The 16,755-nt window shown below is 32.7% G+C and overlaps 1 protein-coding gene and 1 long non-coding RNA gene across 10 annotated transcripts; both read left to right on the forward strand.

Moving 5' to 3' along the window:
• The first annotated feature begins 4,365 nt into the window (after positions 1–4,365).
• LOC136234901 (uncharacterized) lies at positions 4,366–5,443 on the forward strand. Its single transcript, XR_010691551.1, has 2 exons — positions 4,366–4,484; positions 5,231–5,443. It is a non-coding gene; the product is annotated as an uncharacterized lncRNA (long non-coding RNA).
• An 8,172-nt stretch (positions 5,444–13,615) lies between these two features.
• Positions 13,616–16,420, forward strand: LOC136230571 (uncharacterized). 9 transcript variants are annotated; one of them, XR_010689464.1, is made up of 7 exons: positions 13,616–13,828; positions 13,987–14,132; positions 14,690–14,792; positions 15,031–15,207; positions 15,308–15,440; positions 15,629–15,662; positions 16,197–16,420. XR_010689464.1 is itself a non-coding variant. In XM_066019696.1 (7 exons), coding segments are annotated over exons 2-7 (321 nt in total). In that variant the 5' UTR covers positions 13,616–13,850; positions 13,987–14,152; the 3' UTR covers positions 16,227–16,420. The 9 variants fall into 9 exon arrangements, 5 of the variants coding, with proteins under 5 accessions (XP_065875768.1, XP_065875752.1, XP_065875776.1 ...); XR_010689465.1 differs by having other exon boundaries at positions 15,331–15,440; XR_010689467.1 differs by having other exon boundaries at positions 15,409–15,440.
• Positions 16,421–16,755: the final 335 nt, after the last annotated feature.

Genomic DNA, 16,755 nt, shown 5'->3' on the forward strand with positions numbered 1-16,755 from the left:
ATAACAAAATTTTCACATCATAAAAAGCCTAAATATAAAAGTAATAAAACTGAAGCACAGAGTTTGACTAAGTAAATACTAGTATTAATTCACTGCACAAGATGATTGTATGTCATTAAACCAAAATATAATGAAAGTAGAATGCTCGGACTAAAGAAGCTCTGGACATTGAGACCAAATAAGCAATTTTTCTGCCCAAATTTTGAAAGACTTCAAAAATCACCTAAACTAATAGGTACTTTAGATTAAAACATAGATCATAATTGTATTTTATTGAAAATATAGTTGTGCTCAATATAAGAGCATAAAAAACACTAATAATCAGAAAAAGTTATATATCCCTGTAACAGTTATATAATAATTCAAAACATATATATCATGATAATACATTGACACTAAATTCACGACTTGCGAGATACTGATGGATTTTGAAGAAAGTTATACATTAGGGTAGAAAGTACATTGGATGGATTGGCTATTATTCTCAATATGTTAAATTGTGGTTCCTATTAATAGGAAGGAAATGTGTTCAAGTGAAACCAAATAAGTAACATTCTGAATAACTTTTACAATAGATTTACACAGAGCAGATTTCAACAATTTTCCAAACACAAACTATAGAAAAGGAAAATGGCATAGTGTCGGTTTGACCAAGTGTAAGACCCCAACTAGTATTTCGTAGAAACAAGTATTCGAACTGCACCTAAACATACGAAAACTGTAAAGCAACAATTCAACTACAATAGTTTATAACTTAACAAAGAAAGATATATCCATCTGGAGAAACTCGAGGAAAGCTTAGAAATACCTAACCAATTTGTAGTTCTGATACAAATCGGTTTCGGGACGTGTTAGTTTTAATCGTAAACTAACAAAGATGTTCTTCTCTAGCTAAACTAGAAGGAGTGAATCACAGGTTTCACGAACTAAATCCGTAGGAAATCAAAGATCCCCCATGCATTGTTGAAGGTGAAAACCTTAACAAACACTTCTTGAAGAAGATGATATAATTTTGATTGATAAAAAGTTAAAGAACAATTACAAGAAAGAGATGTATTTATATCATCTCAAACCCTAAAACAAAATTACATACAAGGTTAACTTAATTAATTAAAGAGTAAAGTTAGAGGGTAAAATGGGGCAATAATAAGGAGGTGGCATGGATGTAAATATAGGAGTGGTAGGGTTGTAATTAGGGAGCGGCAAAGGTGTAAATAAGGAGTGGCATGATTGTAAATAAGGAGGAAGCTGGAGTAAGGAGCAAGTTCTTTAAAGTGAAGGTACGCGGAGCGTGCCTAATTCTACGCGGAGCGTAGGTTGGCTGTTGAGCTCTTCTCCGGATCAGTAGCCATTTTATGCGGAGTGTGCCCAAATCTACGCGGAGCATAGGTTGGCTGTTGAGCTCTTCTCCGGATCAGTAGCCATTATACGCGGAGCGTGCCCAAATCTACGTGGAGCGTAGGTTGGCTGCTGAACTCTTCTCCGGATCAAACCAAGCTTTACGCGGAGCGTGCTATAAACTACGCGGAGCGTGCCTGAGCTACTGTGTGGCACTGTTTTGGCCTCCTTACTCGCTTGTTGCTCGTGCTTGGTTCTTCCTCCGACTTCCTTCGTACGGACCCGATCCCAGAAGGGGATGCCCCGCATCAAGTTCACTCCTTACAATTTTTAGATAACTTAGTGTTTACACTTACTAAAGACATGTCGAGTTTGCACGTTCATACGAAAGTGAAAGAACAACCGGAAGTAATTGAATTAGATCTATTCTTCTAGATATGAAAGTGAAAAAACAACTTTGTTAGATTTTTTTGATAATCAATGAATAGAGTAATATAATAAATTAAACAATTATAACATCCTCAATAATATAAAGGTAAAATGGAACTAGGACTTCCTCTATTAGAACTTGAAAATTATTGAGTGTTGCTCCCTATTTCACAAGCTCAAGTGTTGGCTTGTTATTGTTCTGTTTGACATGAGTACAGCTCAGTTCATGGGATTCAGCTCCCTTTACTGCAATATCTTCTACTAGAAACGCAATATTAGTAGAAGGAATTAGCTCCCCATTCAGCATGTCAACCAGGTTTTTAGTATCTGACTCGACCAATAATAAAGTGAAGCTTGCCTCTGCTGCAATTTGAAGACATTCCCTCAATGATGCTGCTTCTGCTATCTCTAGGCTCAGACATAGACCTAACAAGTTGGTTAATATGAATCTTTTGTTACAGTTTGGTTAATATGGTTCAAACAGAACAGAAGATTCGTAGAAGGAGATGGCAGAGAGTTGAGTAATTGCATTGCTCGAGCCGAGTCTCTAGTGAAAGAATGGACTTCGGGGGCAAGCATTGGTGATGGCATTAAACAACTCATTGGTGAAATGGCATCCCGATCACTTATAAAATTAAAATGAATGTTGATGCTTCGTTCGATTAGGATGGAGAAGTATGTGGTGGAGGAGAGGTAATCCGAGACGAGAAAAGGATATTGGTTGTTGGGATCCTTACAAGCCTGCCAAATAAAATGTTTAAGTTTTTCCAGAGTTGAAAGTTTCCAAATTAGATTTCATAATCCTGAAATCGAGGGAAGTGATGAAAAAGAAGCTACCCCTGACGACTATAGCTACTCAACTAAATGATGGCCAAATTTCACCGTATAAGTTGCACTCTTCGAATGCATCCATGCCAACCTATCTCAAGGCTTCCTAAAACTAAGAGGAACTTTAAAACTTGCTTTGCATCATCATTAGAGAAAAGTGATTTTACCATATCCGAATTTTATTAGCCTGGATTGACATTTATTAAAAAGTGAACAAATAAGCTCAGTGGTTGAGATTTTATGAATAACAGATGCATACATAGGAGCCGGGACACCACTTATCCTCTAAAATACAAATTGAAAGACCATCCCCACCTTCCAACCTAATCATGCTTTCAAAAGATCTGCCGCCTCCAAAATTCCTCTCCACACATAGCTAGGATAATGGCTTAATGTTGTATCCAAAAAAAGTTCCATGGACAAAGTATTTACCTTCAAAACCTTGAGAGAACAAAGAGTAATGATTCCATATAGATCTCCAATCTTGTTTGGTGAGCATAGCTAAAGCCAACATGATGATGCGGAGCATCTCCTTTGAGGATCGAGTCCGGGCAAGGGAAGTCGGAGGAGGAAGCAAGCACGGACAATTATTGGATTAGCAACCAATCCATATTCCGCTTAACTTAATCCCACGCTTCACATGGAGTATGAGTAATCTGGAGGAAGTTGCACTCATTGGATCAACAGCTAATCCACGCTTCTCCTGGCTATCCTATGCTCCGCATGACTTAAGGCACGTTCCACTTGGGATCACTTAAAAAGCCTTGTGAATCAGCCTTGCGCCTTACTCCAACTTCCTCATATTTACAACTTTGCCACTCTCTAATTGCAACTGACATCATAAAAACTATCTAACTCCTAAGAGCAAGTGGACTCTATCGTTATTAAGTAGTAAACGTTCCTAAGAATGGTATCGAACCCACATAGACTAGTTTCCTATTCCTTACTTGACTAAAATCCTATATTAACTAATGAATCAATGAAAAAAGTTTGTTTGTTTTAATTAATCTAGAAAGATAAAAGCAATGATTTAATAATGGGTTGTTCTATGAATGAATGAGAGGCTGATATAACATCTGGGCTCTTAATATAAATAAATAAAAATTAAGGGTAAAAAAAATAATAATATAAAGAGAGGACAGCTCCTACACCTCACTTTCCCCCCCATTTTATCATTTCCCATTTCTCTTCCACTCACCATTCTTCTAGCTCTTTCTTTCCTCTCTTCCATCACCACCATCATATTTCATCCTTATCTCCATCAATCTTCCTCACAATCAGTTTATTCTTCACTTTGCACTTACTAATTCCTCCCAAACAAGCCAAAACATCTATCAATTTCTGAAATTTAGAGCTAAATTTCAAGTTTTGGGTATTATGGATTTCAACCTTCAAAGGCTCGATTCGGACAAACTGTAAGGAGTTAAGCTACGAAACCACCACCATTGAACTCGTGTCGGCGAGGAGAGTTTCCAGCAGTCACCGGATTCACGCCGGCGACACTCCGGCGACCGCTGAGTTTCTCCGGCGAAGGTATTTCCGGCCGAAATTATTTTTACCACACTCTATATATTATTTTGAGAAAGATTAATTCTTGACTTTTTGTCAGATTCTCAACATATTAATTACTATGAATTTTTCAAGTTTAGAGCTTAGGAATTTAACATAGAAATTCACATTTAGGTAAGCTTTGGACTAGGTGAAGTTAGATATTATATGAGGTTAAGAAAATTAGGAGCATAAGCATACATTTTAGCATTTTTGTGGTGAATTAGAATTATTAAATACATAAAGTTGATTGTGGTTATTCTAGGTGAGAATCTAGCACCTATGGAGACACAATAAGGTGCTTGTAAGGTTAAAGGAAGTGGTTCTTTTTGGACAATAAGGTGAGTGGGTAATTATATAACAATGTTTTTTTCATTATATTTATAGTATGTCTTTCTAATTATGCTAAATAAAATGTTTCAAGCAAAGTATATTGTGATAAATAAAATTGTGAACAATTCATGGTAGTTTGTGTTTTAATTACATATATATGTATAGCTATTGTGTATGTATATATATGCTATGAGTTTGGTGTTGGATTTTGAAATGTATTTGATGAGGAAGCTGGATATATGACATTATACACTCAAATTATGGGCCTTTAGATCATGCCTTTGATGACGGGTATTCCATAGTGTTGATGGATATTGGCTCTGCGCATGCGTATGACAGAATTGATTGATGAGATATGAAATACCGGGATCCCACCCACTTGTTTAGTTATGAGATACGTGAAATACGTAGATTTCACGTGGATGGTTTATGGTTGCTTCCGGGGGCTGGTTTGTCATCCCTACGTGGTTCGCCCCTTGAAGTTGATCTTTAGGATACGTATTTGGGTGTATGATGATATTTTGAGATGATAATGTTTTGATATGATATATTTTATTTTTATGACATAAATTATTCAGAAAACGAGACATCTTAGAAAAGTTGTTTGAATCGTTTTTACAAACTTTATTATCCAGCTATGATTTTTAACATGTACACATTATGTATGAAAAACATGTATTGTTCCCCCTTTGTTATATATTTATCCATTCACTGAGTATGTGTTATACTCACCCCTCTTATTTAAACATTTCAGATAAGCTGATAAGAGGTAGCTAGAACATAGCAGATAGCTGTTTTTGGATCTTCAGTAAGTCATAGAAGAGGTTGGGCCAACTTAGATTTCTCTTTTGTTGAGGATTACCTCCAATTTTGCGTTTGTACTTATTAACATGAAATGATAGTTGTATTGTTACTAGAGGGAGATGATATTTTGGACATAAGAATATATTGTGTGATTGTTGTTGAAGAGGATGGTATTAGATATATATATATATGTATGGGTAGCTTGGTGACTTCTTTTGGCAGGTATAAAAAAAATTGGGTATTCATATTCTAGAGGAAATGCTGCCGGATTTTAGGTTGATTTTGTATAGTAAATTTTAGAGTTCGGGCGTGACAGCTGAGGTATTAGGATTCCTATGCTTACCTCCTATGGTGTCAAGTTGTGTAGTGATGTGACAAAGATCTAAACCTAAAAGACGGTAACTTTCCTTAAAAAGTAAATAACATCGGCCTAATATTATCAACTCTATTCCTAGTTCCTTAGACCGATGTTTGATTAGGCAAAATCTCTAAGTTATTAGGAAGCATGAATATCAATGAAAGCTAAAGCTAAGTCGTGACCTAGACTACGAAGCCGCACTATCCGGTTAGGGTATAAGTAAAGTTAGGGTTTTCTTGGTTGGATTGATCGCTTGATTAGGCTACACAATCTAACACATATACTAATAATTTGGTTAGGTTATTCTGTATAGACAAAGATTCCTAACTAAATCTTTTGATTTATTTCTTTTCATAATACAATTTAAACATTAACTTGACTTTAACCATATTTGCTAAACACATTTCACCATTAATCTCAGCCAAACGGTGGTTTAGTCCATGATGGAACTAAAACACAGATTAGGGATAAGATGATGGAAGAGTGAGCTCATGTTTATGCATTATTATTAAGATTAAATGTGTGAGAGTGTGTGTGAGATGGAGCGAATTGAACTGTAATAAGTAAATTCATAGAATTGAGATGAAGAACAAAAACAATATTGAAATCTTACAACTAAGGAATGAATGTACCTTGGTTGATTGAATACAAAACAAATCTGAACTTACTTGAATGTAAAACGAACAAATAAAAGCTAAATTAAAACTGAAACTAAGAATAATTAAAGATGAATACCTAATACAATGGTTCTAGCTTCTATTTATAGTGTTATAATAACTATTCTAGTCTAATTAGGTATTCTCTCCATCTCTAAATCAGTTTAAAGTGTTCCTTTTTTACTTGAAGTTGGATAATTGAAGTAGAATTGGAGCAGGATTCGTAAGTCTACTCACCGAGTAAAGGGTTTGCTCGCCGAGTAGATGACTGGTTTTGAGCTTTCCATGGTTGACTTTTATCTCTATTTCGTTGACTTGGCTTGATGACTATCTGGTCTGGATGAGTTAATTAGCTCATCGAGAAGCTGAAGTAAGTCACTGAGTATCAAAACCTACTCGCCAAGTAGAGAATATTTGAATATGATCATAAAGAAGATGAGTTAGAAGAGAAGATTGATGAAGAGAGAGGCACGCTTCCGAAGATGAAATATGTGAGGATGGTGAACTTTGTCATAGTGCAAATGAGTTTGATTATGATGAAGATGATAGAGTTTACCATGACAAGGATGAACATCAAAGAATTGAGTGGAACCGATATGGGGCCGCTTATGAAGAAGCTGAAGATAGGGTCTACTATGAAAAGAGTAAGCGTCGGTGTGTTGAGTGGGATCGACATGGGGCTCCTTATGAAGATAATGAAGATATATTCCATTGTGATGATGATTTGGAGGATGTTGAATGAGACCAAAAAGAGGATAACTATAAGTATGATAGAAGTAGGTTCCGTCATGAGGCTGAGTTTGGGAATGTTATGTGGAACCGATATGAAGAAAATTATGATGGTGAAGAAGGTTGGTTCCGACATGAAGATGAGTCGGGAAGTGTTGAGTGGAGCTTGTTGGGGTTTGGTATCCTATAGTCAATTATTGTAGGATATAAACCAGTTGTAAATGAATTGTTCTTTTATATCATTTGTTTTAATAAGATGTAGTTTTCAACTATATAAAGGCAATTACTTTTAATAACTAAATAAGTCAAATAAATGAAAATCCTTAAGTTTATTTAAAGTGATTATAAAGTGTGCATACAAGCATGAAGTGAGACAAACATTATAATAAACTAATAAACTTAAAACCACCCCAAGTCAAGTAATATGTTTGAATAGGGATTGTCATAATATTGTTGAGACTTGCATGTAATAATGTCTTCTGTTGTGAACAAAGAGCTGATCTCACAAGCTTCAGGTATGTAGATATCTAGACAGTTACGTGAATCCAGTGAAGAAATTCATTAGGATTGGGGACCCGACTTGAGATAACAGGATGGATGGATTTATCCTATGTCACCCGTTCATGATCACATTGGTATTAGTAGGTATAAGTAATCTTCAGACTCAAAGGAATACTAATTAGTGATTCTGGATTATGGAATGTGATAATTTGACTCTGTTCAAACACGATCTATAACATGGAGGACCCTGGGGTGTGTGCGGGCAGGCGTTGGGTATCACATGAAGTAATTGTAGAATAATTAATATTGGATTGAGCATTTGTCAATCCTGATAAATGGGAGATATGTCCAAGGATCACTTGTGGAAGACTTGACTCTAAATCCTTGCCAGTTGATGGATTAAGAGTTGAAATAAATCAGCTAGTTTACTAGCATGAATAACAACTATCTTTACTATATTCCCCTTCTTAATTAACTTATATCTTTTACTTGTTTTCAAGGCAACAATAATAGTTAGCAAGTTCCAATATAATAATAATATTATTATTAAAATCCAGATAGATGGAAGCATTTTATATAATAAAACCACAAACCTATTTTCTAAAGAAAAAAAGCTCTTAAATTATTTTTCCAAAATGTTATTACAAATATGCAAAATATATAGATACTCGCATATCAAGGTTAACAATCATTTTCATTTTTTATTTAAATCATAAAAATTAAAAAAGTATTTTTCAAGAAAAAAATAAAATAAAAAAATAGGTTTTACTTTATAGCAGATGCATTGTGTCATCCGTACGTCGAATCAATAATTCAATCACGCATGTCATATTTTACCAATAAAATATTAACTTGTGTAGTTTACTAATTAAATATTTTTAGATTAATTATTTATAACTTTATAATATAAATTATAAATTCTAAACTGTAAATTAGTTCATATTGGAAACCATTAACATTTCTCTTAGAAGGTTGAAATTAAAAATATTTTCTTACCTTTCCAATAAAAAGAAAATTTAATAATGAGCAAAGTACGAAAAAAATGCTCGTGATTTGCCTTATTTGAAAATAGAGGTCTATGGTTTAAAAGTTTGCAAATAGAGGAATGTGGTATGTTTGTTTTACAAAACAAAGTATTTAAAATTAAACTTTTAAGTAATTGATAACAATTGAGAGCATTTTTTAATTTTTTCTCAATTATATTTATATATTGACATAACACAGACGCTAAAATCAAATTGTAATGGTGTAAAATAAACTTAAATATCAATTTAGTTCATAAACTATTAGATTAGTAAAAAACATAAAATTCCACCATATTATTTATTGTTTCGATTAAAGATTATTTTTTTCGGGGGGTTATGTTTTGCTGATATGTAAGAATTTTTTTTTTTTTGATAAAAATGTCTTTAGTTGTAATCAGAACTTAACTATGTAATTACAATACTTTATTTTGTAAATAAAACATATCACAGACATTTATTTGTAAACTTTTAAACCACAAGTATCTGTTTGCAAATTGGGCAAACCACATTTATTTTTTGTGTACTTTTTCCTTTAATAATTACTGAATTTAAAATAGAATAAGTGATAATAAAATATTTAGTATTACAAGGAAATGTATTACATATGTTGAGTTGTTAATATGTGTAAATGGATTAAAACATGCTATTAATGTATTGCTTACTTACCATATTTTGCTTAGGGTTAATTACAAATAACTTTCATGTGGTTTGGCCGATTTGCAGACTGGCACCTGTAGTATTTTTTTTTTGCAAACACAATCCTGTGGTTGTAAAATTTTACATGTTTTTTACTTTGCCAAATTTACCTGATAACGACCTCAAAATGAAAATTTTCAAGAATTAAAGTTGTTTAGTATTATATTTACTATGGAACCATATTCTTAATTTTTAAAAATCATCTTTTTGGAGTTTTCTCTCTCTAAACATTATCTTTCTCTCTCATAAAAAGCAACACCTAAATGACCTCAAACCTAAAAATTGAAGAATTAAAGTTGCTTAACATATCATTTAACTCTTGAAAATTTTCATTTCGAAGTTATCGACTAAATTCTGGCAAAGTGAACTCAATTGCAAAATTTTGCAAACAACTTGTTTTGTTTGAAAAACACAGGGTTGCGTTTGCAAAAACAATACCACAGGTAAATGTCTGCAAATTGGCCAAACCACATGGTAGTTATTTGTAATTAACCCTTTTATTTATAATTAGGCATAAAGGCTTATTTGGCCCCATGTGCGGTCATTTGGTTAAATTTACCCCTTATGGTATTCCCCTATGTGGCATTTAACCTATTTTGGATGAAAAGTAATCCGATTTGTTAATTCTTCTTACATGACACAATTTTTGACACATGACATTTACACATGATAATTGTTTTAATTTTATTTAAAAGTTGTGCGCAATGCACTTACATTAAAGAAAGGAAGATTACATTAAAGAGAAAGAAAAAACCCCACAACCTACCCCACCCATGTGATTCAAACCCAAGTCAAATGTCACATATGAGAATACCTAATGGGGAAAATGTTACCCAATAATAACATATGAGACATATCACAAAAATTTGAATACCATAAGGGCCAAATAATACCTATAATTATGACTATCTTCGAATTTGAATTTGACTCCTATATAAGCGGAGTCAAGATTTAAACCAGAGTTGTAATTAATTTTAATTACATTCACAATTTAATAATAATATGTCAAAAATTCTTTCATATCTTCCTAGTAATTAGTTTTGTTATCTATATGTTCATCTTATAGTCTATTGGTCGGAATAACATGTATCTTTCCTATATTCCCATTCTTAATTAACTTACATCTTCTTTTTTTTAATTATATTGTAATTATATAATTGTATTTTTTTATGAAAATAATATATTTGTTTTTTAGGCAATAATAATAATTAGCAAAGTTCCAATATAATATAATAATAAGTAATATTATTATAATAATATATTAATAATATTATTAAAATTCAATTATAGATGGAAGTATTTTATATAAAACAAGTAGTTAGCTATATTACATAAGGGGGAATTGAACCTGCATGGACCCATTTATGGTATATTATGGTTGATATATATATTGAAGGGTGAGTTAGATGAAGATGAACTATAGAAGAAGAATGAGACGAAAAGCCCTGGATAAAGGAAGAAGACTGAGATGACGACACTGAATAAGTAAGAAGACTAGGATGAATATCTTTAATAATAGAAAAGCATTTTTCACAAGTCCAAAAACATCGGGAAATTACTTTTGCTATTATAAAGGAATGGTTTAGCATTCACAATGCGAGGAAAGATCTCTGGGCGAACACGTTCAAGTTGTAGATTGCAAGAACAACAAAATGAGAACAACGACATGATGGTCAAACCGGAAATAATTTTCAGAAAAAAATGAACAGCGTGGAAATTGAAGTAGAGTTCAAGAGAGAGCGGAGATTAGTGGAAAACAAGAGCACGGACAACTTGACGAACCTCAGCGATGTTCGATGAGGAAGTGAATCTCCATAAATCTGTTTTCTAAAGAAAAAAAACTCTTAAATTGTTTTCCCAAAATGTTGTTGCAAATATGCGAAATATAAATATACTTTTTGGAGTAAAATGGTAAAATGGTATATTTGGAGTTTTGGGCGTGCGTTCAATTTTTAGATACTTTTTGCTCCGCCCGCGAAAGTTAGAAAATTTTAGATTTTTGTTTACTCGATACAATGACAGTTCAATTTAATAAGTGTCATCTGATGGTTAAGTGACTTTTCCATCAAAATCGCGTTTTTTAGTGTCATCTGAAAATCAATAGCGTTTTTAATTAAGCCTTTAGACGACAGAATGTTAAAATACTGTCACGAAAAAAATTCAGACGACACGAAAGCAAATGTCTGTCATGTTACATGTGAAATGAAACATGAGATAGTGTGAAGTAGAGTTCGAGAGAGAGCGGAGATCAGTGGAAAACAAGAGCGCGCACAACTTGGCGAAACCTCAGTGATGTTCAATGAGGAAGTGAATCTCCATAAACCTTTTTTTCTGAAGAAAAAATAACTCTTAAATTGTTTTCACAAAATGTTGTTGCAAATATGCGAAATATAATATACTCTCATCTCAATGTTAATGGTAATTTAAAAAAAAAAAAGGTGAACAGTCATTTAAATTGTTTTTTAAACCATAAAAATTAAAAAGGAATCTTTCAAGAAAAAAATAAAATGAAAAGGAAGAGATTTTACTTTACAACTGATGCATCGTGTCATCCTTCCACCGAATCAATAATTTATTAGCACATGTCATATTAAACATTAAAATATTAACTTGTGTAATTTATTAATTAATTATTGTTCAATTAATTATTTATAATCTTAAAATATAAATTTTAAGGCTAAAATGTAAATTATAAATTCTAAAATATATAATGTGTTATTAAATATTATTTATCAAACTTACCAAACCCAAATGTGCAATGTATATTTTTTTTTCATAAAAGATTGGGACGCGATTAAGTGGTTAGACATCCCAACTAGATTGGCACCCCTAACACACCAAATCAACCGGAAATATTATTAATAAAAAAAAGGAATATTACAAAGGGAGGAAAAGGAAAATAAAAAAGGTTCAAAACAGAAAAATTAAGGAAAACGAACATGAGCAACATTACATAGGTCGTCAAAAACAGACGATTGACAAAAATGAGGAGCCGAATGCCACCATGTAAGAGCCGTAGTCGTCTTGCCAAAACGGACAAGTTGATCCGCTGCCTGATTGCCCTCTCGATAGATATGAGTGATTCTGCAATTCATATTCGAGAATCTAGATAAACACTGAAGCCATGGTAATCCTTCTGTTTAGCATATCCACTGCATATGCAGAATCCGATTCAATCTAACACTACTAGAAAATGTCAGATTACTGACGGAAGTTTTTGACGGAAATTATTCCGTCAGTAAATTTTGACGGAATTTCGTCAGTATGTCTTCCGTCAGTACGTTTGACGGATTTTTTGACGGAATTAAAATTCCATCAACATATTCTGGCGGGAACATTCCCGCCATTGGTTCTGACATTATAGTTTGACGGAAAATATTCCGTCAACAATGATTGACGGAATTGTTGACGGAATGTTATTCCGTCAACATGTTCTGGCGGAATTACTGACGGAATTCCGTCAGAATAATATATTTCAAATTTTTTATACCAAAAATCCTATTATTCTAACTGAAATGTTTAGCTTTATTTTAGTTATAGTTAGATTTATTAAAATAAGATCTCTATTTGAATTTATTTTTTTCTTGAGGTGTTTAATAACTTTTATTTATCGAAATTATCTTAAGTATATGAAAAAACATAAAAGGAATATATGATAATGATAAAAACTTTATATTGTTTTATTATGAAATAGCTTAATATATCATAAATTAATTAGCTTAGAATTAATTTATGATATATTTGTGCTTAAATTCTAAGATTACTAGAAAACTTTATATTGTTTTATTATGAAATAGATAATCTCAAGTAAGATTTAAGCACAAATATATCATAAATTAACAAAATTGAATTAGAAAAAAATGAAATATATATTAGGAGATAAGAGTTCGAAATATTAATTCTAATGCTTGGTTAGGTGAAATTGACTGTAATATATTTTTCAATCCATTCAACAATAGTAATAATACTTATAGTTTTTTAATTATATATATTTTCTTAGGTAATTAATGAATATTAAACTTAAAAAAAAGTATTAGCTTTGAATTCATTTTTAATTTAAAATTGTAAAATAACCATAATTCTACTATTTATAAATTTAGATTTATATTACTGGTCTATTTATATATAATGCTCCAAATTTTAGTTTTAAGATTAAAAATTATTTGACTTATTATTTTATCATATTATTATTATTAGGCCATGTAAAAAATTTAAAGAGAAATAGATAAATATAAATAGAAAAAGATGACTATATATTAGTTTGGATTGGGCCTGATTTAATAAGGCAGCCCATTAACCGATGAAAGCCAATGTCTAACCCTAATAAATCGTATACATATATTAACTTTTCCATCTTATTTTACAACCTTCTCCTTCTCTCAACCCTAACCTTCTCTTCTTCTTCTTCTAGTTGAAACGCCGGCAGCAGTGTCCCTTACAAAGTCTTCTAAGTTTTCGACCGGTCTCTCCTCTTTCTCCGTTGTTCCGAATTGTTGATCCGCTGTCGAACTGTTGGTCTGCCTTCACAGCGCCGTTTCCTCTCCGTCTCCAGTGGTTTCATCTCGAAATCCATCGCCTTGTGGGTTCGGTTTCGCCAACTGTTTGGTCAAGCAAATTTATTATTATGTCGCATGATGTTTATTATTCTTCAAAAACTTTATTTAGTTTTGGACATATATGAGCTTATATTTCACATTTTAGATGATAAAAAATTTCGTTTCTTTGCTCTTAATAATTGCAGGACTGCAGAACTGGAAAAGAAAGCGGGTGATTTCCTCGAGAGTCTTGGAAAACAAACAAGCGAATAGTTGAATCAGGTGACAGTAGTGGTTATGAAAGTGGTTTCCAAACGATTGGAACAGCCCGGAAACAGCAACAACAAGAACAGTAAGTAGCGCTACTGAAGAATGTAAGCAGGAGACGAACTGATTTACATTGTTTTGTTCATATTGTTAAAACTCCAGTATATATGATGTATGGTTAGATTATGCAGCATGGATGCTTGTGATGAGTAAACTAGTGTTGTTCCTGTGAGATCTGAATTTTGTTTTGCAAAGTGATTGGGGTATGTAAATCACCCTATAAGGACTAAAATTGAACTCAATTGATTAACTAGGAAATACAGTTCACATGGGTCAGTAGAATTGCAAAAAAAATTGTGTATTTTACAAATTCTGGTCATAATAAAAAAAGAGGAACTTATATTCTCTTGCCATTTTAGGGGTTTGATTCCACATGTCGAAGTCTCATAATAGCTTTAATTCATACCACTTTTTGGTGGGATCTGATCTAAGTGTGTTTTGCCATCATTTGATTCCGGCAAAAAGCGTCATGGGGATACTGTATTTTTCGAATGGGTTGAGCCTTTTCATTTGTTATTCCAATGCATATAATATTTTGAGATAAAATCTAAATTTGCCACCAAACCTTTATTGTTTGGTCAGGCAACTCCAGATAGGGTTGTCATTTTGCTTGGAATTGCAAGGATCTTTGCTACCGAAGTTCCAGGAAAGATTGATGCTGATGTATTACAATTTTCTTTGGAAAGTAAGTTTCTTCTCAGCTTGTAAGGTTATTGATTCTAGGTTGTAAATCTTCATATATTCAATTACTCTGTGTTTATTTTGTTGTCTCTACCATTTTGGTCTCCAAAGTATTTTAGGAAGTGCTATATGGTCTGTTCAATATGGTGTCTATGTTTTTGGTGAAATTTTGTTAATCTATGAATAAAAAGAAAAGGGTAATGAAAAAAGACTATCTTTAATGTTCTTGATGTTGTTTATAGACATGCCGTGTTGGTGCTAGTCCTGATGGGAAACACACTGTCTTGGAAGTTGTCACTATTGTTCTTGACCTACCACCACCGTATCCTGGGTCAATGTCAGGAATTTCATCAGTAGATAAGGTAACTGCGTCTGATCCAAAGTCAGCTTTAGCCCTATAAAGATCAGTCCAAGCATCTGTAAGTAGCTTATTTGTAATTACTTAATTTTTTTATTGTTTTATTACTGCAAATTATGCTGCTTCTGAATCTGCCCGGAATCTGCAACCCCTCCTGGTAGTGCATTGATGATGCTAGATGCAGATAAAATGGTTGTTGCTGTGAGCTCTCACAACCCGACGCTAGTTGGTGCCTTGACTCTTTTGTTTTTGTGATTTGTAGGAGAAACCAACAGCAAATCTCTTGAAGCTTTGGTAAGTCCTGTAATAGGAGATTTTCATTATTATTACATAGATAATAATAATAACACAGATTATGATACGACTCCTCATTTCAGCCTCACTTGATACTACTACTATAGCTAGCTGTAATGTATAATAAATTCACTTAATCAGATTGCTGCATCTTCATATTGACATTGTCTTATTCTTTAATTTTGTAGGTCAAGAGCACATCAAAGGAGTCCTTACAATGGGGTAAGTAGTATTCTTATGTTTGACTCTGATTTCAACATGTACTCTTAGGAGAGAGTTTGTGTTCTGTCGCATGAAAAATTTCAGTTTCTGAAACATTTCAAAGATTTGATATGAAACGTGTTTTAGGGAGTGGTTTAATGCTAATCACATAGAGTAATGTGTTTTAAGGAGTGGTTTAACTCTAATCACATAGAGTAAGTCCTCAATATACCGTGTTAGGTCGTGTCATGTTCACATGTTACATACATTGTTATTGTTTCTAGCAAGTTTGACATGTAAATATATGCGAGAATAATGTGCTAATAGTGTTAAATAATGATTCCATTTGAGGTTATTAATAGATTAAACCCCTTGATCTGAAGTTTATGATCTGCCGTTATCGGGCCAATCCTGATTTGATTCAAAATCGATTTTAATAGAACATTAATTTCCATTTTTTGTGTCAGTGCATTTTAGCAAGCTCTTATCCTTTTGATATATAATCTTGTTACTGAGATTAGTGCCCGTGTCAAAACGGGTTGTTGTGTTTTGCAGGTATTAATCTATGTTGCTAGAGAAGGTTGACCTGCAACATGTTTGTCCATGTTCACCATATATTTGTTCGTTATCTTATTTTTGTTAGAAGTGTTGGTTATCCTCTTTAAAATGCTTTTGCTTTGGCATTGTTTTTGTTGCCAGCAGATTAGGGGATGTGGTAAGGACTTCATGATGGCTTTAATGGAAGAGTTTATCTATTTTATTGATTGTTGTTTGTTTTAGCTTGTGGGATTTAGTTGCCCCATTTGTCCCCAATAATCCATTTGTTTTATAGTGAGTCTTCTAGATATAATTAGCTCCCTTCAATCCAAATTTTGATATTTAATAAATAATATTTATTTATTAATTTAGGAATTATAATTATAAAACCAATGCTCATATATTATTATTTATTTTAAAATTTTGATCTTAAATTTAATGACGGAAATATCCGTCAAAATAAGTATCCTGACGAATACATTTCCGTTTAAAGTAACGGGCAACAATTTTGACGGTTCAAATGTCAAAGAAAACGTCAGAACTTGTTGACGGAAAATTTCTGTCAATGTTCCGTCAG

Source organism: Euphorbia lathyris, chromosome 1 (genome assembly GCF_963576675.1).
Source record: "Euphorbia lathyris chromosome 1, ddEupLath1.1, whole genome shotgun sequence".
Classification (NCBI taxonomy): domain Eukaryota; kingdom Viridiplantae; phylum Streptophyta; class Magnoliopsida; order Malpighiales; family Euphorbiaceae; genus Euphorbia; species Euphorbia lathyris.